This window comes from Candoia aspera, chromosome 1, assembly GCF_035149785.1.
Source record: "Candoia aspera isolate rCanAsp1 chromosome 1, rCanAsp1.hap2, whole genome shotgun sequence".
NCBI lineage: Eukaryota > Metazoa > Chordata > Lepidosauria > Squamata > Boidae > Candoia > Candoia aspera.
In genome coordinates this window covers 250356022-250381426 of record NC_086153.1, presented here as the reverse complement: position 1 = coordinate 250381426, position 25405 = coordinate 250356022, and the positions used below count along the sequence as shown (strand labels likewise).

The 25405-nt window shown below is 38.3% G+C and overlaps 1 protein-coding gene across 3 annotated transcripts in view; it reads right to left on the bottom strand.

Moving 5' to 3' along the window:
• Positions 1-24767, bottom strand: part of USP47 (ubiquitin specific peptidase 47) — a 57679-nt gene extending 32912 nt beyond the window's left edge. For 2 of the 3 annotated variants that reach the window (XM_063289472.1, XM_063289473.1), the window contains exons 1-8: positions 24509-24767; positions 14656-14715; positions 8763-8966; positions 7456-7569; positions 6183-6321; positions 4907-5003; positions 3814-3959; positions 2879-2958 (exon numbers count right to left, since the gene is read on the bottom strand). In XM_063289472.1, the coding sequence (XP_063145542.1) occupies positions 2879-2958; positions 3814-3959; positions 4907-5003; positions 6183-6321; positions 7456-7569; positions 8763-8966; positions 14656-14715; positions 24509-24547 (879 nt within the window). In that variant the 5' untranslated portion in view covers positions 24548-24767. The remainder of the gene's footprint in view (positions 1-2878; positions 2959-3813; positions 3960-4906; positions 5004-6182; positions 6322-7455; positions 7570-8762; positions 8967-14655; positions 14716-24508) is intronic. The other variant, XM_063289474.1, reaches the window with a different exon arrangement.
• Between the last annotated feature and the right edge of the window lie 638 nt (positions 24768-25405).

Genomic DNA, 25405 nt, shown 5'->3' with positions numbered 1-25405 from the left:
GTTTAAAATGGGTTGGTTTTTTACCTTACTACACTGAAAGTATAAAAGTATAGTATAATACTATACTTAGTATAAAATGTGTGAGGGGACACTTCGTCATATGATATGGGTTTGTCGCCTTACTACCCTGGTTTGCTTTAGTATCTATAACTCTGTGGAGTATTATCAACCAATGAAGTTTAAGGATGGAATATACTTTTGAAATATATATGAGAATTTAGCACAATATGACTGAAGGATTTACCAAGCATGGGACACAGCAAAAAGTATTACTTTGCAATGTTCGAAAGACATTATGACCCTGGATTTACAATCTTTGATCGACAATGCATTTGTTCTCCAACAGTGTAATGGAAAAAAGACTGAACAATATTATTCCATGTGGTCTTTAATGATATTTTAAAATTGGGCTGAATTATTTTCTCTATATGCATTCTAGTCAATAAAGTATGTTTTTGTTCTTTTCTATCATTTTTTTCCCTGTTCTCTGTTTCCTCTCTTTTGTTTGTGTATCTATACCTATATCAGTAAGTAGACCGGTAGGTAATCCTACAGAGTTTGCTAGGGGGAATGCTAAGGGAGAGTGAGGTGTCTAATGACAAGTTTTTGTATTTCTACACCATGGAGTACATGACTACTGGGCAGTGTAGTTCATCAAAGCATTCTTCCCAAGGTAAAAAAATAACCCCACGGTGTATTTGATGTTAAGTATAATATATATGCCCAGTTTAGGACAGGTCATTTGTGATGGATGAGAAAGGGTTAATTGCTGAGACCTAATGAATGAAAAACTCATTTTGGGAATGAAGATGTTATTCTAGATAGTATGATCTTGTGTCTGGGTGCCCTTTCTAACTAGTGATATGAAATGTTTTGCATCTGAACCCCCTCAAGTCAAGCACAAGATGTCATCTCAGGTTCAAAACATATACAAACTACTTGATATAGCTACTTTATACTCAATAAGGGTTTTTTTTTTAATTTAGTTTGATCCAAAGCATGTTGCACTCCTCTAACACTAGCCATTTTAATCAGTCACTTCAGGATGATATACAGATTTCATGAACAATATAGAGGGACTCACAAGTAACAGCTTTTTCAGGAACCGCTTTGTGTGTCAGCCAAATAGCAATCTATTGGCTGGTTCAGACACCATTAAATAAAGAGCACAGACCTCTTTGTGCAAGAGGTCCACATTATGATTAGGATAAGACAGAATAACAGATATTGCAGGATTTCCTTTGGACAACAGCTATGACATTATTCTCTACATTTATAGAAATGTAGTTTGGTCTAGTGGTTAAGGTGCTGGGCTAGAAACCAGGAGTTCTAGTCCTGCCTTAGGCATGAAAGCCAGCTGGGTGACCTTGGGCCAGTTACTCTCTCTCAGCCCAACTCACCTCACAGGGTTGCTGTTGTAGGGAAAAAAGGAGGAGGAAGGAGTATAAGGTATGTTCGCTGCCTTGAGTTATTTATATAAATAATAAAGGCAGGATAAAAATTAAAACGAATAAAATAATAATATAAATGGAAGTGTACTTAAAGGATAAAACGATGCAGATACTGCTGAATAGCCTAGACCACCTCAGTTTTCTGTGAACAATATCAAATCGAATTGCCAGTTAGTGCTCAAACCTCAGTAATGAAATCAATTGCTTCCTCCAGCAAAGATGCTTTGTTTTCACACGAAAGGGTATTGGGTCTGCTCTTCCTGAAAACTTAGGTAGCGGTTGTTGTTGTTTATTCGTTCAGTTGCTTCCGACTCTTCGTGACTTCATGGACCAGCCCACGCCAGAGCTTCCTGTTGGTCCTCAACACACCCAGCTCCCCCAGGGACAAGTCCGTCACCTCTAGAATATCATCCATCCACCTTGCCCTTGGTCGGCCCCTCTTCCTTTTGCCCTCCACTCTCCCTAGCATCAGCATCTTCTCCAGGCTGTCCTGTCTTCTCATTATGTGGCCAAAGTATTTCAGTTTTGCCTTTAATATCATTCCCTCAAGTGAGCAGTCTGGCTTTATTTCCTGGAGTATGGACTGGTTTGATCTTCTTGCAGTCCAAGGCACTCTCAGAATTTTCCTCCAACACCACAGTTCAAAAGCATCTATCTTCCTTCTCTCAGCCTTTCTTATGATCCTGCTCTTGCAGCCATGTGTTACTACTGGGAATATCATTGCTTTAACTATGTGGACCTTTGTTGTCAGTGTGATGTCTCTGCTCTTCACTATTTTATTGAGATTTGTCACTGTTCTTCTCCCAAGGATTAAACATCAATATATAGGAATGGGGGAGGTCTCTGTTTACTTTAGGCATGTATGTACAGGAGTACTGTGGGACTCACAGGAAGAACTCTGGAAGCAGAAGGATTTGCACTTCCTTTTGGCATAACAAGAAAAAAGGGCATAGAAAAGCTCTTTTCATATTTTTTACAAGATACACAGAATTGCAGAGGCTGGGAAGAAACAAAAAAGGTAAGCTGGAAAGAATTAGGATGGCTCCTGGGTAAAAGAGATTTTACCAGGAGACTCCAACCTGAAGAAAGATTGTAAAATATAAGTTCCAGAAGAATCACATAACTCTTGCTTCTCCTTGATGGCAGGAGACTACAATCTACTTCAAGATGCCTCCCAGAGTATTACACTGCAAAATCATGACAGTTCATATCAAAATGCATACAGATTGGATTCCTCAAGTTTCAATAGTTCCAGATAAACAATGCACAATTTTTTTTCCATTTCACCTCAGTGTTTAAAACTCGGCTTTAAATCTAGGATTAGTACAATACTGTTTTATTCAACTATTCTAGTCAAGTTTCCACTCAAGTAGTTTGTTATTTCTTGTCATCCCACTACCACAGGAACAAACCCAAAAATATTATACCTGCTCCGTTTGTTTCCATTTTTGTTCCAAAGCATCAAACATGACTCTACAGAGTTCCTGCACATCATGCTGCTGCCATGCTATTGTAAAACAAAAGTGACCTTATTTAATTAACAAAGGCATACATCCTATCACAGCAATTTGTTAGCCCAGTTACAAAAGCAAGAGTGTACATTACACTAGATTTATTTTACCTGTGACACTACTAGTTTTGGAACTGAAATTTCTCTACATATCTCATTTTGGCTGATCTAACAGTTACTTTCAAACATTATTTTCAAAAAGAACATAGGATTCTTAACTGTAATTTAATATCGTTGTCATGATACTTAACTTTAAACTAAATAATAGAATCCCAGAAGTGGATGAAATTATTTAGGCCATCAACTCTGCTCAGAGCAGAAAAACAAATTAAACCATCCCCAAGAAATGTCTTCCAACGTGCTTGAAGAAAGTAAAAGCCCACCATCTTGATACACAATTTGGTCTATTCTTGGACAGTTCTTACCATCAAATAATTTTTCCTAATATTCCACTATAAACTGCCTTTCTATACTTACATTACTCTATTACTGTGAACTGGGAATTAAGGCTAATGGTCTGTAATAACAATAATTTATTAAATTTGTATGCTGCCCAACTCTCAACTGTGTAAATAATAAGAATGCAGAAGCTAGTTTTAAGCAATGGATATCCTCACTTTTTGAATGCTATTAGTCACAGATATTTGAGATACATGAGCATGCCATGGTTTAATGGTGGCTTTTCTCTTTCTCCAGTTATACAGAAAGGCTAAGGGGTTATTCTTTACATGACCAAACAGGATTAAAGCCCATCCTGACTAAGTACATAATTGATAATCAGAACACAACCAATGTCAAGCAATATATATCCTAATATAATTATAATTTAATCAAATATTTTGTTATCATTACCCTCACTACTATCCCATCCAAAGCTTCGTGTAACATCTGTAGTTTCAATTGCTCTCTTTTTGCTGGTCTGTAATAAAACAAACAATCTTTGAAGCTGGTAAGGGATGCTTGTCACTGGATCTTCTTCAGATTCTTCAAATTCCCATCTATTAAAAAAATAAGACATCTTAGTACCATCAGACAAAGGAAATTATTTTATAGCATACTGTTCAAAATGAAATGTTCTCAACATTCATTTCTAGTCAGAAGCAATATCTGAAAGGAAAGTTGATATGGAAATATTTCTTCAAGATACAATTTCAAAGTAACTATCAAATGTATGATCTTTGTACCCCAATACTAAAACATTTTAAAAGACATAACCTCCATACTTGAATATTCAAGTATGAATATTCCATCATCAGACCATTTTCTAGAATAAATACAATCACACATCATCATTCATCAAATCAAACTCTTCAGAGACATTCTTCCAAAAGTTATCATAACACCACCTACAATCCATAATATACATATACAACCATATAGCAGATAACAAGTAAGAAGCTGCTGCATTTTTGGCTATACTATTAAATAGAGGAAACATTTATGGTAGGATTATAGTTAGTCCTGTAAAATCCTTTTAGAATTACAACAGGCAAGATTTTAGTTCTTACAATTATTTGTTATGAACTATTTTTACTATTTACTATTTCAATTCTAAATTCTACTATGAATCCACATTTAAGCTTAAGGGAAAAAAAAGACGGCATAGGAAGTTTCTTTATCAATCACTGCATCTATCCTACAACTAATGATATATCAAGTAGTTTTACAATTATGTTCCAATACATCCTTGCCTTGAAAAGGAATGATTTATCCCTATGTCATACTACACTTTGAAGAGCTCGTGTGGATTAAGTTCAGAAGTATATTTATGAAGCTATTCTCAACAGCAATAATCAACTCTGGAACAAATTTCCCTGAATAGCTTGCAAACAACTACCTAAGCAACAAAATAATTTGTAGTTGCAGCAGTCTCTCAGTTGTGTTCAGCAAGACTTTCACAACTTGAGAAAAGGCAGTAACAAAATTAACCAAATCATCTACTTACTTATATAATGCATTTCTAAATTCAGGAGTCATATAAAGAGTTTGTAGAAGGCTGTTCAAATAACAGGTCATCGCCTGATTTACTAGACCCACATATCCTAAAAAAAAGTATAAGGTAATTATAACGCTTATCTTAAAAAGGAGTAAGACTATGACTTAAGAGGAGTTAACATTACATTATTGGACATACTCATTACTGTTTCTATTGCAAATTTTAAAAATTAAAATGTTTGCTATTAATTTCTATTCATAAATACTACTCCAAAGCCTTAATAGATATTCATAAAACAAATTTCTTGAGAATTGTAAAAAACATACTAAAACCATGGTTTAAAGAGAGCTTTTGAATAAATTACAATGCTGAGTTAGCATAACTTATTAAACACCTTGTAATTTAGCACAGCATTATGTATTTCCTCAGTGTTAATTATTTATCCTTACTTGCCCTGCAAACAACAACTTAGAATCAATACTAGATACTAGCAAATGTCATGCCCTGCTAGTATGATTGCAATGGTCCTAATTATTCAGATACACAACAGCAAAGGTGAACTGGGTAGGGGAGTATGAGGATGGATTTCTTCTAAGTAAGGACTTTTATCCTATTAGTCATACGTTGAAAAGAAATTTGTGCTGGATTGTTCTCTACCAGAAATAAACTCCTGTATTTCACTAAGTGGAACAAAATGAAAGCTTTATCTATGAGTAAAAGTGAGGTTTTGTTTGTTTAATAATAACAATCTAGTATTAAATTCAGGACTGGGGATTTAGAGGTATTAATGTTTTCTAATATTGTATGAAATAGTGTTAGGAAGCTAACAATAATCCTTAGTTTTTAAAGAAGTTATTCAGGGACATTCTGTATATGCTTAGATGTACTTATATTCCTGATAGCTAGAAGTAATTGCTGGCTACCAAGACTGGCTACCATTTACTGATTGCTAACAAACTTCACATTACAGGGAAAAGCTGTACACATATAGCTAAGGAAACAGGCAACTATGCAGCTTAGGTATTTTTTTCAAAAAAATAACAGTCTGTAGGAGAAAAAAAAATCCACTCCCCTATCTAGTAGTTATTCTGTCATCACTTTCTACGCACCCACAATATTCTTAGCAGCAACTATAGTACCACCAGTTCTGCAATCCTAATTCCCCATTGAAAATCTTACATAAACAGTGGGATTTACAACCCATCTTGCCTATACCTAAATTGTTTTAAGACAGTATTATAACACTGCTATATCCAGGGGAAAAGAACAAAAGACATCTCCATACCTGTTTCTGATTTACTCAGAATTGATGAATAGGTGTAATTCTGACTGACATATTCACTGGAGCAACCAACTGAACCTTCTCTTGGTAGAGGACCTATAAATCTATCAGGATTATGGTCATCTGATCCACCAGACTCCTCCTAAAACATTGGACACACTTATTAATGTATATTTAACTAATGAAAAATAGCCTATTAAAGGAAGTCCATGTTCTCACAGGACATTTCACAGAAAATAAGAATCCCATCCTTTCTACTGCAGGTAGTTCCATACAAAGCCTCAAAGAGGAAATGAGTTAAAGAAACAGATGGGGAGTTGCCTATAGAGTGAATCTAGGTAAGGGTTGCAAGAAGTGCCTACATTACTTTTGCTGTCTACAGAACCCCTGACACATGAGGTCAAAAATTTTGCTATTTTCTTTAAAAAGTGATTAAGTTTAAGATTTCAAGGGGCAGAACAGGTGCCATGAGAATGCCAATAGAAATTGCACACTCTTGGTCTAGCTCTTCAGTTCCTGCCTTAAATGCAGTACATAGCCAAAGTATACAAAACATTTCAAGGAACATCCTGACCCTGAAATCTCCTGTTTCAAGGTCAGAACAAGCAGCTGCTATCTTAGTGCAGTCTATCTAAGGTCATATTGTGCTGTTCCAACCATACGAGAAATGTCTGCTCTTGAGAGATGCTGTTCCCATTGTAAAACGGAGGTCAGAATGGCAATTCCATGACTGGATCACTTCTGCTAAAAACAGATCAGGCCATTCTGAGGTTACAACACTTCTGATGAAGTAATAGTAGTCAGAATGGGCTGACTGATCTCCAAACTGGCTGTTTTTGCATTAGTTTTGCCCTCAAAATATTTTGCAAATATGCCGTCCAAAACTGATAATTTAATTGGAAAATAACACACAGGAATATCTTCTCCAAACAGTTGTATGTAGGTATTCATTTTGTTTGCCTAAGTTGCAGTCTTTGGTGCTCCAATCTTGAATCAATCACTGTGCATCTGCATTAAAACAGCACTAGCTGAATAAGAACTGTCTTTTTTCTGTACGGAAATGTATTATGATTCTATAAGGTCTATATACAGTATTGTGTTTAAAATCTTAGCAAGCATTCATGAGTGCATGTTTGAGAACCAGAATGATTTTGTTTCTTAGAAAGGATTTACTCAATGGGGATGAAAATCAAAGATAAGCATTAGATCACTCAGAACAAAAAAAAAATTCTTAACATGTGATAGACACAGAAACAGCAAATTAATATGTCATTACCACTACTACTTGAGGTTGTTCTCCATCTTTATCTGTCAAATGCAGAAAGTTCTTTTTCCCAGGCTCAAAACCAGCATCAACAACAGATTTATCACTCGACTGATCCAGTGGTGTCTACAGTACACACAAAAAAATTGTTTATTTAATAGAATTGTTATGATTCATTTTGTAAATTCAGGCATCAGAAGAATAGATGCATATTTCCTTTAACTCTCTAGGAGTAATATAATATGCTGAAATATCACTGTCAATTAACACATTTTCTTTATGTTGAGCACAAATGAGAGACATACAAAATATTTTTCTTAAAAGAAAATCCACATTTCTCAAGATTCTGCCAAAAATTAGTAATAATTTAAGCATGTATTACTATATATGCTTGCCTGCCATTTAATCTACAATTACTAACAAATCCCCTAATACTGATCTAGTTAATAAAATGGTAACACACTGGAACTTAAATACTGAATATAAAGTTCACAGGTATTAAAAATGCAGTATATATAAGGCCGTTAGGGAGAAGGTAAAAGAAGTCAGAGCATTTAACCCATCAACTTCTAATTATTTTATGCTTTAAATGTGAAAATTGATTTGATCTTTTGAAAAAAACAGAAGAAATAAAATATTTATTCCATTCTTATCAGTTCATAAAAGATGTTCTTGGCTTTATATCATATATCATTCATATATATATATATATATATATATATATATATATATGGAGAGAGAGATTGATTGACAGACTGACTGATTCAGGGTATGCAACAGGCGAATTTAAGAAAACAATTGGCAGAAACCCATTTAAAAAAACAGATGTTTTCAGTAGAGTTTACCAACTATTTTTTTAATGTTTGATTTCAAAAAAGCTTTCAAACAAACAGCAATGTTTGTTCCTTGTAGCAAAACTACTACAGGATTGTTAAACTATAGTTGTATTTATGCCGATATTAATACACAGCAGTACGCCTTTAAGGCATCAGAAGACTCTTGGGTGGGTGTTGTGCTGTCTTCAGAAAACTCGAAGTCAGAAAATAAAAATGAATTAAATAATTGAAAATAGAACCTGCAAATACTTTATCTTTTATGATTTAATGAAGAAAATAGCATTTAAAATCTTTTTCTACACTACAACCAACCAGATAAAACAAAAGCAGACACTATTAAATGAAAAAGGATTATTATGGTAAAAAAAAAACACAAGTGCTAATTTTCCTCAGAAATACCATCAAGATGAACAAAAATATTGTACATCAGCCATTTAAAAGTATTCCACCAAAATGCCTAAACTATTAGATATTTGTTTTTACCGTATCAGCAACACTGACTCCATTTCCCCAAATTAAATCAAATGTTCCATTAACATAGCCCACTTTGGAGGCTACATCCTCAAATAGCCTTTTTACTGGAGTGGAAGCTGGCAAATTCAAAGTGATGCGCTCATTCACTGTCTTAGCATTAGTAGTATCTTGTATTATACAAAGAACTCTAAGTTCATCAGCAGCACTTTCAATCTGAAATAAAAGGAACAAACAGGTTACAAAAATATGATCTATTTTAGAGAGTGCTTTAACCTAAGTATGCAATTTCAGTTGTTAACACAGACAGAACACTGCAATTTAAGGAATTTAAACAAAGCAATATAAGGAATTTTCAAAAACAGGAGGACATAAACATGTTCCCTTGAATGCAGCCTTTCAGTCCTAGTTGTCCTTCTTAAAACTACATCATCCAAATTGTACAGCTTCAAGCAGAATATTCATTAACCAATTTTATATAATCAACTCCTATAAAACCTCAATTATGCACTGATTATATTTAAAGACAGCTACGAAGTGTTGACTGGTACAGCATGCAGCTGCTTAAATGCTTACTGGATGTAGACACTATTATATAAAGTCTGCATAGCTTATACTGACTATCAGAACATCCCCAGATACAACTGAAAATGTAAATGATTTCTTCTTTTATGCCACTTTTTCCACACATATTGAGAAACATATCCTGTAAGCTGCCCAGAGTCACTGTGTGTGAGTTGGGTGGCCATGCAAATTCGTTTAATAATAGTAGTAGTGATAATACACAAATATATTAAGAAGAAGGAAGCCAGAAACCAATGCTAAGTAAACCACAGAGTCATGCTTGCTGGCAGGAAGACCCAAGCATGAACCCAGTTCATGACTACAACATGTTCAGATATAGCACTGAGATTCCATATTAAGACACCATGCTGGATTAAGCCACTAGTCCAAAGACAGATACTGCGTAAGTTCCAAAACCACGATAGTTGGGAGAATGGAAAATATTTTGTGACTGCCCTGCCCATCAGGCAATTAGTCTAAATGCAACTGCATTTATGTCTTACCGTAATCATTTAAAAAATACAACCATTTGGATGCATTAACTGTTTTTCAGCATAACCACATTCTCAAATATTATAGGTGAACTCGAGATGGAGTCATATCAAACCTCACGTTATCACAAAGCTTTTAACATAAATCAGGCCTGCAATACTTACTTTTAATCAACCTGAAGACAGCTAAACTTGCAATCTAATTACAGTCTATTAACAGGCTTATTATTATTATTACTATTATTATCTCATAATAATTCTATGGCAATAGAATTTCTGGTTCTGCAGCCTATCTGGAACTGACAATATTATGGACTGCGGGCCAAAACTTTACAAGCCTTACTTTACCTCTTAATATTTTGTTAATTCAAAAACTACCTGAAGTGGCTTGGATATCCTAAAACTCGTATCTCCTGCAAATAAAATCAACAAATATTTTTCTCTCCTTACTTCTATACCTTCAATTTTGTCAATATTTCTTACAGCTATTACTAATTATTCCATAACAAAAAGGAAAAAATAGTGATGAAAGACAGCCCTGTTTGGTATCTCTTGTTAAAGATATTTTATGTGAATTCAAAGAATCAATGCTAATGATGGCTAATAGACAGGTCAATAATTTTCATAAACTATGGCCAAATTAACACAAATTATCAAATTACTAGGAATGACATCTTGATCTAAACAAATCAATTTACCAATTACAGAATCTGTCTATTTGCAGTTAGTGTAGAAAAAAATTGAAATCTACATTAAAAGGGAAGTAGGTCCATATAACAAAATTTGCTGCAAAATTTTATAAGGGTTGGGAATTACAATGACTATTTATTTTTTCCAAGTTTTAGGAAGTAAAAAAACCATTCATCAAATGGTTAGATACCTTATATACTAATTGTATTGTTCAAATAATAAATTAGAGCTTTATGTATTTACCTGTCCTTTTAACAACCTTTTTGCAAACAAAAGCCTAAAGTCTGATTCTGGTTGCTATTTTTTTTAAATCACACCTTCTCATTTGCTATGTTTTTAAAGAAAAATTATATAAACTACTCAAAATATTGTAAATGATTCACTTTTGGGGGAAGTTTGTTGAGAAGGTGGTTGGTCTGCAGGTGATGAGAATCCTGGAGAAAATGGATTATATAGACCCGCTTCAGTCGGGTTTCAGGCTGGGATTTAGTACTGAAAACTTAACTACCTGTTAATCCTGAAAATAAAATAATCCCTCCCTCTCTCCCTGTCTATAAAATTATTAATGTATTAAACAAGGCTGAAATATGACATTCACAAGCTAGAATATAACAAAATGTTTGTTAATTTTGCAGCATAAAACAAAACTATCTACAAATTAACTGACAGAAAATTAAAGAATAAGATTTTAATAGAGCCCCAAACAAACAGCAGAAAATAAATCTAAAACAGAAACCAGTTAAATATGTTCTAATAATAAATAATTGAATTACATATTCAAAAGGCAACGATTTAACAAGCTTCCCATAATAAGTCACTGGATATAAGTTCCTTGAATGCCCTGCAGAATAGGAGTTTTTTAAAACTGTCTTCCAGAATATTAACCGGGAGGGAGCCATCCTAACTTTGGGGGGGACAGATTATTTCAGAGGGAAAGCTTGTTTCTAGGTCTCCACTCCATCCATCTCCCAAAGAGTGGGGACTCGCAGCTTGCTCTTTCTGCTGATTTGTATTAGGCATACACACTCTATATGGGTACATGTCTCAAAAATATCCAGGACTTAAACCATATAAAGTTTCATAGATAACATCCAACACCTTGAATTGTACCTGGAAACACAGTGGTAGCCAACACTATTTCTACAATAGTATAACATGGCTCTAATGGCTCTCACCTGTTAGCAAGCAGGCAGATGCATTTTCTATCACATGAAGTTTTTGAGATGTCTTCAAAGGCAGCTCATGTAGAAGTAATTGCAACAATGAAAGCAAGAGGTGACAAGGGCCTGAATGAATATACCTAGTTCATCCCATTCCAAGAATAGTGCAGCTAGCACACTAGCCAAACTGGGGCAAACACAGTCTCTTGGCTACAACTCTAGCAGGAGCGACAAGTTCAGGAGAACCCTAGGTTGCAATGGAAGATGATTGCCCTCCCTCTGAAGAAGCTGGTTTGCTGTAGGGGTGATTTCTATCCAGAGTGAATGAATGGGATGAGAAAGCTTCTGAACCAACTTTTCCAACTTCTGAACCTTTCCATCTCACTGGAATGAAGTTTTTCCACATCTGTCCTCAAAGCCTCTAGACACCCTGTCAAGACTTTTACCACATCTTCTGCTTGGCCCAGGGAGATACGGGAGATCATCTGTACTTTGATGACTCACACATGCCAATGGATGACCTATTCCACAAACTTCATACAGGTGTTAATATGAGGGAGTGGGCAGAACTGGGGGCCCACCACAATGAAGTGGCCAATGATTTCATCTCTCATTCCCCCCACCCGCCGCAAAATTGCCCAGTGAGGAAGGTGCAGAGCCCTGCAGAACAGCTCCTCTAATCCCTAACCAATGTAGACAACTCAGAAGGAGACTACCAATGGTGTTTCCATCCATGCCTGCACCTGAATCTTGAATGGATCCAGGTACTCTGCATCTCTGTCATTCTAAGTTGTGCTAACACTTTCTTCAACACCTTTCCTAAAAAGGGAAGATTAAAGATCAGGCAGAAGTTGTCCATGATGGCTGGATGGAGTGGCAGCAACCTGAGGAAGAAGTATAGCACTGCCTCTTTCAAGAGTGTTGCATTTGAGAGACAGTCACCATCTCTTGAATCCATCTTCTTGTGCCCTGATTGATCTAGCAGGGGCAAGGATCCAACTCACTCAAGGCAAGGCTTATCCCACTGAGGACCCTACCCACTTCATAAGAATCCAGGTTGTTTTGAATAAAGCTGCTGGACAGCAGTCTGGACAGATGCAATAAGGATAGAGTAGTAACCATGTTTTTCTGCCCTAACCACCATGGTATAGGCACAAATCTGGATTCATATCCATGTTCATTTGATTTGCTCTTTATTCTCTGGCAGCATCACTCTAGACAATTATTCTGTTGTTTCATCTCTCAGAGCTCCTCAGCTTATCAAGGAGAACCCCAGGATCAACGAATGGCAGAGACCATTTGGAGGCAATTTTATTCAGAGGTTGACTAGGTACATAATAAAGCTGCCCACTAAACCACTGGGAAATTCCCCAAGCTTCCTCTGAAAATCAGAGGAATTTATAAAGTGGACCACCTTAAAAGTGTCCTTTTTCCCTGCGGAGATTGGTGGTGCCTACAATAAAAATACTATTTGTTAATAATATAATAAAGGGTGAGAAACTAATTACTAAAATCAGAATAGAAAACTAGAAAATGAGAAATCAAAAGGCAAGACATCGTATTTTTAGATTCTATAAAACTAAGCAAGTGTACTTCTAAGTAAGTCAAATAATTTATCTTCGAGTTTAGGCTGGGCTTAGAAATTAAAAAAAAAACTTTAACTGAGACTTAGCATTATTATGTCTTTTCTAGAAAAGTAAGGCATCATCTAAGAAATACATTCTTGCCCGAAATGGCATGTTATTTTATAATGATCAAATAAGAGGATGCAAGGTTCCTACTGACTAATAATTCTACTGATGTATTTAGAAGACTATCAAAACAGTCAGTCTGAAAACAGTTAATTATACAGACAGAGACTTGTTTAGCTTTGAAAAAATGATGCTATCTCCTAGCCCCCTTTCCATTTGGTTCTTTCCAATTAGGAAAGGACACATTGCAACTACAATGAAACTGAATTACACAAAGACAAGAGAGAATTAAAAATTAGAACACAGATTTATTAAAAATTGATCATATCAGTTACCTTTCAGAATGGGTAATTTCAGGACTATGTTCATCCTCATTCTTTGTTTCTCTAATTTGAAATACTACGTAATGACATATTAAAGCTATTAACCCTGCTGTAACAACATCTCATTACAGGTAGTCCTCATTTAGCAACTGTTCACAGTTATGACAATGATGAAAAAGTAACTTTATGACCAAACGTCACATTTACCACCTTCTCAGGTCTGTAAAGCAAAGGAAAGTTACAAGAAGATCATAAGCAGAGTTGCAGTTTCACTTAGTGACTGCTTTGCTTAATGACTGAGTTGCCAGTCCCAATTGTGGTTGCTAAATGAGGACTACCTGTAAAATATTCTAACCATAAAAAATTAGTAGAAAAGAAGCTAGACATTAGGTAAGCCAAAAGAAATGCTATTTTACTTTTTAAAACATATTCAATGTCTATTCTATTGGTAGAAAAGCCATGCACCCACCAGAAAGATCAGATGTATTTGTGCACTGAAATGTGTGAACACTGTAGATTTTGGGAAAAGCAGAAATAAAGCACACAAGGTATTTTCATCAACTATTTCATACGTCACATTTGTCAATTAACTGAAACACAATTTAATATAAAAAACATTCTTCTGTTTTGACTAGAATTTCAAAACCTATATTAGAGCAATACCTTTACTAAATGAACTGAAAATAGAGGATATTTTTAAAAATTATCCAGAATACCTTATGTTAATATAGGTTTTGAAACTATTTTTAAGTCATGCAAATTATCTTTTATTAGAATTTTCAAAACCATGCTTTTGATTCTTGTAGATATTAAAATCAAGGCTTACAGTTTAATATAATAGATACCAAATCCTCTTCCACTCTTAGTAACATATTAAAAATTAGTACTCTAGTGCATTTGTAAAACATTTTATTCACTCATGTGCACAGTGCTAATCTCATGCTATCACAACTAAGCTGTTTTAAAAATTTACTTCGACTAACTACCTGTGAAAATTTCTTCTTCATTTCATCAAATATACTTTGTCTGCATCTCCAAAGCATCTCCTAAGATATATAAACACAAAATAGTATGATTATGCAATGCTGAAGTGAATAATAATCGTCAAATATTTAAAAATCTATTCAGCTTTTAAAGAAACTAGTATGTCAACATAAAATTCATGCTGTTACAATAAACAAACATTTTAAACCCAAGACAAAGGAGAAGAATGATTTAATTTTCCAGAAAAGTACATGGGAGTATAATACAGGACTAACAGACTAAGGACATACAAAATTTACCTAAGTCAATATACTAAAAACATTTGTTTCTAATGAAGAAACTGGTATCCTAAATTCAATCAACTATGTGGGGAAAAAGGCATTACTTCCTAGATAAGAGGGAAAAAAGGAAATATCTGAAGGATGCCTTTCTCATTAGGAACTTGTTTTAAGAACTGCAAGATAGGTCCAGCTATTCAGCAAATGAGAAAAAGGCTTTCTCCTGCATCATTCACAGTGACTGCAATACATTTATTTTTACCTTCATAATTTGTATTTTGTGTGTGTTGTAAGCTGCCTTGAATCTTCAATTTAAACAGAAATATGGCATTTAAAGAAAAACTAAAATGGGAACTTCAGACTTGTAATAAAAAGGATCCACTTGTCTTGTAATAAAAAGGATCCACTTCTTCCATCTGAAGTACTAAACTTTCTGAAATACTTGATTATGAGTCCCCCAAAAATGGGACAGGAAAATCCCAAAACGTAGTATCAACCCTAGTATTCCATACATTTGAAAGAAATGCATTGGACAGCTTTCCAAACAATATAGATAGTTCTTGTTTGGGACCCTTAACTTGGTCGTTTTTCATCACTGTCACAATTGTGAATGGTCACTAAACAAGTCAGTTGCTAAATGAGGACTACTTGTATTGTGTGATGCACTGGTAGATCTAAACAGAAATTTTCTGAGCCAACTGCCAACATTTTGGTGATTCAAATTTCTTCCTTTCCCATACTACAACATGACCATCGCAGCGGCACTGCGGAGCCACACTCATATTATCAAATCACAGAGCATCTCTACCCATCATCCATCTATTAGGCATCAATATCTACAAAGTAAAGCCTAAAATTTCATACTCTCCAATTGTTTTGGAATACCAATAATAGGTTTTTAAAAGAGGATGGAAAGTGTACACAATACACTGATTAATTGGTAGGTGTAGTAGTAAAGTATGCATTTATGAAGGGGATATTAACTCCTTCTTCCTAAAAAAGCAAGACTTTTTGTGATTAGTCAGGCCCATCAGAAGCAGACAGAAAAACAGGTTATCACTGGAAGTAATTGGATATTATTGGCTCAGATATGAAGTTGGAAGCATTACAGCAAGAATGTGCTTGGGCCCAGAACCAGGTCTTTAGGGCATTACAAAAAGCCAGCAGTGCCATCCTCATCTCCAGAGGAAGAATGTTCTATAGGGTGGGTACTATGGCAGAAAAGGCACATCTTCTGGGCCTCACTAACTGGCATTCCTTAGCCAATGGGACCTGAAGCATGCCTATCCTGCCTGACCAGACTGGATGGGTAGAAACAACTGAGGAGAGACAATCCTTCAAACAACCCAGCCCCAAGACATGAAGGGCTTTAAAAGTAACAACTAACACCTTGAATTGCACCCAGAAGCACACCGGCAATCAATGCAGCTCTACCTATGCTGCCATATTCTGAACCACTGAAGCATCCAAATGCTCTTCAAGGGCAGCCCCATGATGGGCACATTGCAGGAGTCCAGACGGGAGGTCACAAGGGCATGAGTGCCAGAACAGGGCCTCCCGGTCCTGGAACAGGCGCATCTGGCACAAAACCCCAAGTTGTAGAAAGGCCCTCCTAGCCACAGCTGCCACCTCCTCTTCAAGCAGGTGCTATGAGTCCAGGAGGACCCCCAGATTGCACACCAGGTCTCTCTGAGGCAGTGCCACCTCATCCAAGACCAATGATGGAAGATCCTCAGCAGTAGAAGATCCAAACACCCAAAGCCACTCAAGTCTTGTTTGGGTTGAGGCAAAGCCTGTTGTGCCCCATCCAGGCCCCCATAGCCTCCAGACAGTGGGACAGGACATCCAAGGCATCACTCAGGTGGCCTGGGGTGGAGATGAAAAGCTGGGTATCATCAGCATACTGGTGATAGCTCACCCCAACCATCAGATGACCTCTCCCAGTGGCCTAATGTACTTGTTAAACAGGAAGAGAGAAAGGACCAAGTCTTGCAGCACACCACAAAGGAGGGGCCGCAAGCTGGCATTCTCCCTCCCTAAAAACACCAAGAGGAAGGAGAAGAACCAGCACAGCACAGTGCCACCCACTGCCAACTCCTGGAACCGGTCCAGAATGGTACCATGACTGATGGTATTGAAAGCTGCTGAGATCTCAAGAAGAGCAAGGATGGATACACTACCCCCATCCTGCTCCCCCAGAGATCATCCAAGGGCATAATCAATGCTGTCTCAGTCCCATACGCCAGTCTGAATCCCGATTAAAAGGAGTCCACGTAATCTGTTTCATACAGAGTTGTTTGAAGTTGCAGTGTGACCACCTTCTCCACAACCTAGGGAAGGTTGGAAACTGGATGAAAACTGTCCAGACTAGTTGGGTTGAGTGATGGCACTTGAGAAGGAGCACCACCACCTCCAGGGAGGGTCTGAGTCACCTGAAACAGGGCTGCCAGGTAGCTATCTGTGGATGCAATAACGGTGGAGAAATAATTATGTTTCACCTCCTTTACCACCACGAGGTAGGCTCTAACAGTGGCTCAAGCCTGTGTCCACTTGGATTCGCTCCCTGTCATCCACCAGTAGTACTCTAGATGTCTTTTCACCTCCTTTATCTCCCTAAACTCCTCCATAAACCAGAAGGAGTCCCAGAACCCATGGGCATGGAGAGGCCACTCAGGCATGATTCGATCCAAAGCCTCAGCTGCCCTCTCATTTCAGGTGGCCACCAGGGCTTTGGTTGGGACATGCAGCAGACCTTCTGGAACAACCTCAAACTACCTCTGGAACCCAACCAGGTCTATTGCCTGGTGTGGACTGATCTAACAGCTCCAGCCTCCCTGTGGTGAGGGGTGATGCCAGAGAACTGCGGGTTCACCAGGGAGTGATCGGACTATGACAGGGGAGAAACTAATATCTCCCCCAAATCCTGAACACCTTGCCACTACTCTGACAGAAATAACAGGTCACGTGTATGACCATTATTATGTGATGGGCCCTGGATGACCTCAGACAGGACCCTAGCTGTCATGATGGTCATGAACTCCCTAGCTACCTCAGAACCTGCCCCCAGAGAAGGCAAGTTGAAGTCCCCCAAGACCATAAGCCTGGGGAACTCCCCTGCCAACCCAGCCATGGAGTCAAGGAGCTCAGGCAGGGAGGTTGCCATGTAGCAAGGAAGCTGAGACAATAGCAACAATCCCAACTGATCCCTAGAGCCCAAGCTAATAAAATAGGATCTTGCACCCAGCAATCTGTGGGACAGTGCCCCTGGATGCCTCCCAAGTATGTTGGATAACCACTGCCACTGCACCCCCCTTATCCTGCGGTCTCAGCTGATGACAACCCAGCAGGGCACATCTCAGAAAGGGGAACACCCCATTTCGGTCCTATCCAGATTTCGGCGATACACATCAGGTCACCAGATCAAGTCATGGATGAGGGTGGCTGTCTTACAGGTAGTCTTCACTTAACGACAGTAATTGAACCTGAAATTTCCGTCACCAAGCCATATGGTTATAAAGCAAGATGGCATTGCTTAGTGACGGCAATCCTAGCAATTCCCCTTGCCATTGTTAAGTGAATCTTACCTGTCATTAGCCTGAGCACCCACGCCAATACAAGCGATTCCGGGCTTGGTTTCTCCCAGCCCCCAACACTGCCTTCAACCCCATGCCTATCTCCCCCCATCTCTGCCTTTTTGGAAGCCCTGCACCCTGCCTTGCAGGGTGGCAAGCCCAGTGGTGCAGTGTGAGGCCACCCGTCCTGTCCCAGCTGTGTGATAGGAGACCACCATAGCAAGCTCCAGCCTCCCCAACCTGCATTCCTTCACCCAGCTGCCTCCTCTCCCAGAGTCTTGAAGGTCTGCCAACTGGGTCTCAGGAAAGAGATTGTGGGGGTGGAACGCACCACAGGAACAATATACCTGTGGAGTGGTCCCTGAGAGCAGCCCACCCCCGTCTCCCATCATATTTCCCCTTACTCATCACTACTGAGATGTTATAGCACACACTCACCCCTCCAGTGACTTCCCCTCTCTTCTGCCCAGTTTTGTCCATGCTCAGCCCCCCCCCCCACACACACACACAACCAACAATCAACCATAGCACCTTTCTCTTAGCAAGTCACATCAATTAGGATATGCAAACTGGGATGGACTCTAAGTTTCTACTACAATTACCAACGATTAAGGATTTTTGTGCTGGGTATTTCAAATAATTTTATTAAGAAAACCAAATGAAGTTCAATAGTACATCACACATTTTTCATACAGAGAGCTCCATTAGTTCCAGGACTATCATAAAGCATGGCTGAGAAGAGTCTGCTGAAACTACAAAGAAATGTTGTTCTCATGTGGGTGGTATACCAATCAACTGTTTCAGCTGACAGCAGGAATAACTGCCCCAGCTTTCCTATACACTCCAACCAGTTGAAGTCTACAGCTTTCAAGTCTGTTTCCAAATCATATATAGTCCAGAATTTGCTACTACTTAGGTTAAGGCCAGGGAACTTCTGGCTCTCTGGACGTTGTTAAATTATCCCTCTTAACATTTCACACTATCATGCTATAAAGGCTACTAGTCTTGATTACTACTTACTGTCACCAAATTGTAGGCAGTATGTCTTAAATACTAGCGGCTAATGAGCAACATGGAGAAGGACTTTGAACCTGTTGTCCATATTTGCAAGTTTCCTGAAAAAATCTGATTTTCACTGTTTGACATCGAATGCTGGACTAAGATGGCCCAGTGGCCTAATTTAGTGGGCTCTTACGTTCCAAATCCAAGATATTCTTCCATTATGGTTGCCATCCTAATATTCTTTTCTTATAAAGAACGATTCCTTTAATAAGTCCTTCTTTAAATTATTTTATTGCAGTTAAATAACTAAAGGCCAACTGACATTTGAAACCACTTCTTTGAAAAGTGTATGAATTTAAGCAAATGGAAACATCTATTGGGGAGTGGGGAGATAAACTCCCCCCTCTTTGGGGGGAGATGGGTGGTAATAGAAATTTGAATAATAAAATATATAAATAAATAAACTACAAGAGCCAGAAGCATACAGCAAAGCTAACCTTACATATATTAAAATATTTTTTAAAAGGTAAACTATTAAGTCTACAGAGAATTGCTGCAAATTTAAACCTAAATATAGAGAAGAACAGTTACAATTCTTTCCGATCAAGATGCTTCTACTATTACAGGTCTTATTTTTAATATCCTGGCTTTTCTAATAATTTATTTCAAAAAATTCTTGTTCTTATTACATGTACCAATTAATCATACACTCTGACACTGTCCAAGTCATATCACTGTCTCTCTCTTTTTTAACATGTTGTACTGGCATTTGTTCTGCAACCTCAGAATTTGTTAAAGTTAAAAAAAAATCAGCAATTTCTTTTCATTCACATTGTGGAACAGGTATTCAAAGTTTAACACATGCATTCTGAACGACTGCTTAGGAATTAATTACATAGGAATTTATTAAAGAAAAGCATTTTTGGTTGTTATAAACTTTTTTACCATGCTTAAGTAATCAGTGAAGTGTCTATGACAACGCCGGCTCCAAGGCTTAGAAACGGCGATGAGCACCGCCCCCTAGAGTCGGAGTCGACTGGACTTTACGTCAAGGGAAACCTTTACCTTTACTAAGTAATCAGTAAAGGGAGAGAGTAAAGTATCATACTCCATGTTTTTCTTGCCTGTCATCATCATTAAACAAATATGGAATAGTGTATTTTTCTATTTTCCTATACATAAAAATACTTTTAACACTAGACTGCATTCATAAGCACACATACTTGAAAAATAAGCTGCAATTTAGAAATCTTTTTGATTCCATTCAGAAAGTATTTCTCAATAAACATAAACAAGATTAATTTCCAAACAGGATTAACTCAAATTAAGAAAACTGTTAAGTATATATTTTATTGGTTGGTGTGTTCTATTCTATGTTCCTGCCTAATAAAAACTAGAAAGACAAAATTATGAAACACAATATAGTATTGCTTTCTTTATATTATCTACAGATATAAGTAACTGATTTCTTCAAAACATATGATTTGGGAAGATTATTATTTTCTGTTTTCCCAGAATCCCTTTCCCAAAAGGGGAAAGCATTTGAAATCCTCATAGCTCATGCTGTTTAAATTGATAGTCTAAATGCATTTTATAACTAGAACAATGATCACAGCCAGACTCTGCCATTAATCATTCCAGCCTGGGCTAGTTATCTATAATTACTGCCAAACACCCCCTTTGCTTCTTGGACATCAACTAATGCTGAACTATTATTATTCATTTCTCCCTCATTGAGAACATATCTGTGATCTATGTATGTCATGTAACACTCATGTATGTCTAGATAATCATTACATATTATTAAGGTTTTATAGGCAGAGCTGTCCATTATTTTAAAAAATAAACTTGCTGCCAAAATAATGTCCTCTCTATCTTTTAGTACAGCATTCCCCAAATTGGACACTCTCCAAATGGGTGGACTTCAATTCTCTGAAGTCCCCAGCTAGCATGGTCACTGTTGAGAATTCTGGAAATTGAAGTGCACATATCTGGAAGGAATCCTAGTTGGAGAAGGCTGATTTAGTAGCAACGTATCAAATTAATGGTTAAGGTAGAAAAATGGTAAATAATGCTGGCTAGGGTTTAAGAAATCCGTAACACTGTAACATCAATGTAAAAACTATAAAAAACATTATGGGGGGTGTGGGGGGAGAACAGGAAAATACTGTTTACAGCAACTGTCATGAGTATTGAAACAGCTATTTTATTTATGTGTTTTTTATGAAGTTATGTATTTATACTAATGCCATAAAACAGATGCATTATACTGAATGTGTTATGTAGTAAGTTTGAAATCAGGATTTCAGTACAGCAATGAACTGTGATTATATGCTGTGTCATCATCCAACTGTTAAAGTTCCCCCTCTCAGTTCCCTCTAGTAGGTTTCAAAACAATTAAATATGAGACTATTTTTACTTTAAACAGGTCCTCTAATTGTTCCTGCAATCCCATGATAAATTCACATGCTATATTAAGCTGCCACACACCTGTAGGCTGCTTCAGTATCAAAACCTAACATAAGACGTCTACGTATTTGACCAATACACTATCATGCAAAGTATTCAGAGTAGTTCTGTACACTTTACCTATGTCTTCTCTTACAGTAACAAGCGCATTATTTAGTCTGATGTACAAGTGACATCTACAGGTGATTAAAACTTTAAACATCAAAAATCCTTATTACATTTAAAGGGCTGTATCAAGGTTCTGTGCCATTTTCTTTATTAACATCAAAGTCCACTAATTTGAAATTTGCTTAGGAGAACAAGGACTTATGAGTAACAAGATTAAATCGCAGTAGATCAGCTTCCCTGAGAATTACATCGTCTATATCTGCTTATTTTTCAGTATGACACAGTTGGAGAGGGAAAGTAAATTGAGAGTCAGTTTCGTGTAGTGGTTCAGGTGCTGGCCTAGAAACCAGGGGACTATGAGCTCTAGGCCTCCCTTAGGCATGAAAGCTGGCCGGGTGACTTTGGGTCAATCACTTTCTCTCAGCCCAACACACCTCACAGGGTTGTTGTGGGGAAAATAGGAGGCAAGGAGCATTAGGCATGTTCATCGCTTTGAGTTGACCAAATACATTTTTAAAAGGCAGGATAAAAATATAATAATAATAATAATAGATGAATGATATAGTCTTGGTGCAGAACACACCAGATTTAACTGTGGTTGAAAAGAAGAAAGTATGAATAGTTGATGTGGCAATGCCAGGGGATAGTAGAATAGAAGACAAAGCATTGTAGAAGTATCAAGATCTGAAAACTGAAGTTGAAAGATTATGGCATAAACCGCAGTGGTGGTCCCAGTGGTTATTGGCATTCTGGGTGCCATACCAAAAAGCCTTGGACAGCACTTAGAACATTTGTGCGTTGACAAAATTTCCATCTGTCGATTGCAAAAGGCCTCACTGCTTGGAACTGCACATCCACTACGCTGATACAACAACATCCCTAGGTTCTTGGGAAGAACTCAATGTGAATGAAGGCCAACACCAGCTAAAGAACTGGCAGCTGTGATTTTATGTTGTTGTGTATAATGATAAATATCACATGTCTGCTCAAACGAACTTTCAAATCACAAGGGACAAATATGAGATCCACCAAGCCTAATTCCAACCCCATGAACTAAGCATACGTATGCTATATGTATATAAGCAATCACAGTATCCTCTGCTATGCATAGGGATTCTATGGCAGACAAGTTGAGTGGATAAGGTTCCTTCAAAAGATAAAAAATTGACAGCTACAGTTCTATGTAGAATGCTGCTGCTGCAGCTGCTGCTGCTGCTGCTTCTACTACTACAGTCCTATTGTTATGGTCAATCAAGTCTGATTCCCAGTTACTGCAGGAACAAATCCATGCATTTTTTTCTGACATTTTCAGAAGTGGCTTGACAGCATCTTCTTTCTAGGGCTGAGAGAGAGTGACTGGCTGAAAGACACCCAACTGGCTTCTGTGCCTAAGTCAGGACTAGAACTCAGGGTTTCCATGCTCTCCCAACTTCTAATCCACTACCTTAACCACTAGACCAATCTGACTCTAATACTATTACTATCATCACCACCACCACCACCACCACACTGTTCTTCCTCTCACTGAAGGCCAGAATACTTTACAAAAGGAGTAAAAACTGTCACTAAAACTATCAACAATAAAATCAATAATCTTAATAGATAATAAAAATACAAAATTATTAAGTGCAATCTATAAAGCAATTAAACATAGCTTAAAAATTCATGTGGGGCAATTGCTACCACGTGAATTACATAATATAAGAATATAAAAAACACACACAAAAACTATCCACTCTAACTCACAAAACTCAGTTCTTAAAACTACCTGAAAAGAAACTTCTCTTTCCAACAATCCTTCAACTTTTATCTACATCTGCAAAACAGCATCCATGCCGGCAAACCTGTGGCCTTATTTTTTCAGAGTTCTTACTAACATAATGTCTTTAACTCTTCCAAGAATGCTTTCTATCCGATCTCTTTGAGCAAACGCAAAGCCAGCAAATGAATCTGCGTTAACTGCCGTCATCAAAAGTTGAGGAGAGAAATGGAAAATCCTCCACAGGTCTTCCTTGTCCCCTAACCCGAATGAATATCCCTCAACCTTTCCCCACCCCAGGCTTCCCACTGACAGTTCTTCCCCCGATCCCTCCCGCCCGCCGCCTCCTGCGAGAGGTTTTTAATCGTCCTTTTCCAGCGCCTGCCGCAGGGCCTCCAGCGGATAGGCCTTTCCTAAAACGCCGCTCACTGGAACCTACCCGCTCTCTCCGCCCGACTGCCAGGCTTCGCAGCGAGACCGTCTCACCGCAGCCAGCTCGCTAGCGGGTAGGGACCGCCCGGAGCTCCCTTGCCTAACCCCAAGAAGGCCTTCGCCGCGCGCCTCTTCGGCCTCGCCGGCTTCTCCAGCACGGCAGGCGTCGCTCGCCTCTCCTCCTTTGCCGCCCGCAGGCGCGGCCTGCCCGAAACATGCGCGAAGGCGCGCTCACCTCTTTAGGGACCAGCTGGTTGTCTTCGCTGGGCACCATGGCCAGTGGCGCAGCCAGCCTGGGGCCGGCGGGGCACTCGGGCGGGGAGTCGTCGTCAGCAAGAGGAGCCTCCGGAGGAGGAGGAGGGAGAAGGTGGCGAGGGGGGTGGCGAGAGACTCATCCTCACGTTCCTCCCTCCTCTTTTCTCTTCCTAACCGTCCTTCCCTTATCGCCTGGCCCCTACCCTTCCACTCAGTGAAGGCGCCCTGCCTCCCTCCCTCCGTCTGCGCCAATCAATGGCAAAATGGCCGACGACTGGTTTCTCGCGAGAAGTCGCCGGAGTCGTTTCTCACGGCGGCCCCGGTTGTACCTCTCTCCTCCCCACTCCCGAGGCTCCGAAGCGTTTCTGCTTGTCCGGAGGCCACCTAGCTCCGCTGCTCTCGATGGCAGGGACGCGCGCTCTCCGGGGGGTGGGGAGGCAACTTGGCCTTGTTTTCTAATTAAATAAATATGACGACACCCATCCCCCTCAGGCTAACAACCGCACGTCTTTTTTTGAAGTTTACTCTCAGTCACTTGGCGCTCACGTTAGGCATACCTACCAAATCTTCCATGTTTCACTGCGCTCAAAGGAAAGCACTATGCGCGTCTTAAATGTGTTTGTTCAGTATTAGTTTGCAGTGACAATTTGGGAGCTAAATTACATCTAGGCACATACACACAAAGCCATTTTTCAACTCCAAGTAATAGGAGAACGTTTCCACCTTATTTACCACTAACTGTTTAAATGATACTATACATGTTATTCTTACACATTCCTAAAATTAAAGGCTGGTCCTTTTAAAAAAAAGAACTGAGATAATGTGTTTGCCATGCAGAAAACGTTTTGCAAGCCATAACAGACCTATATTGGTTTTA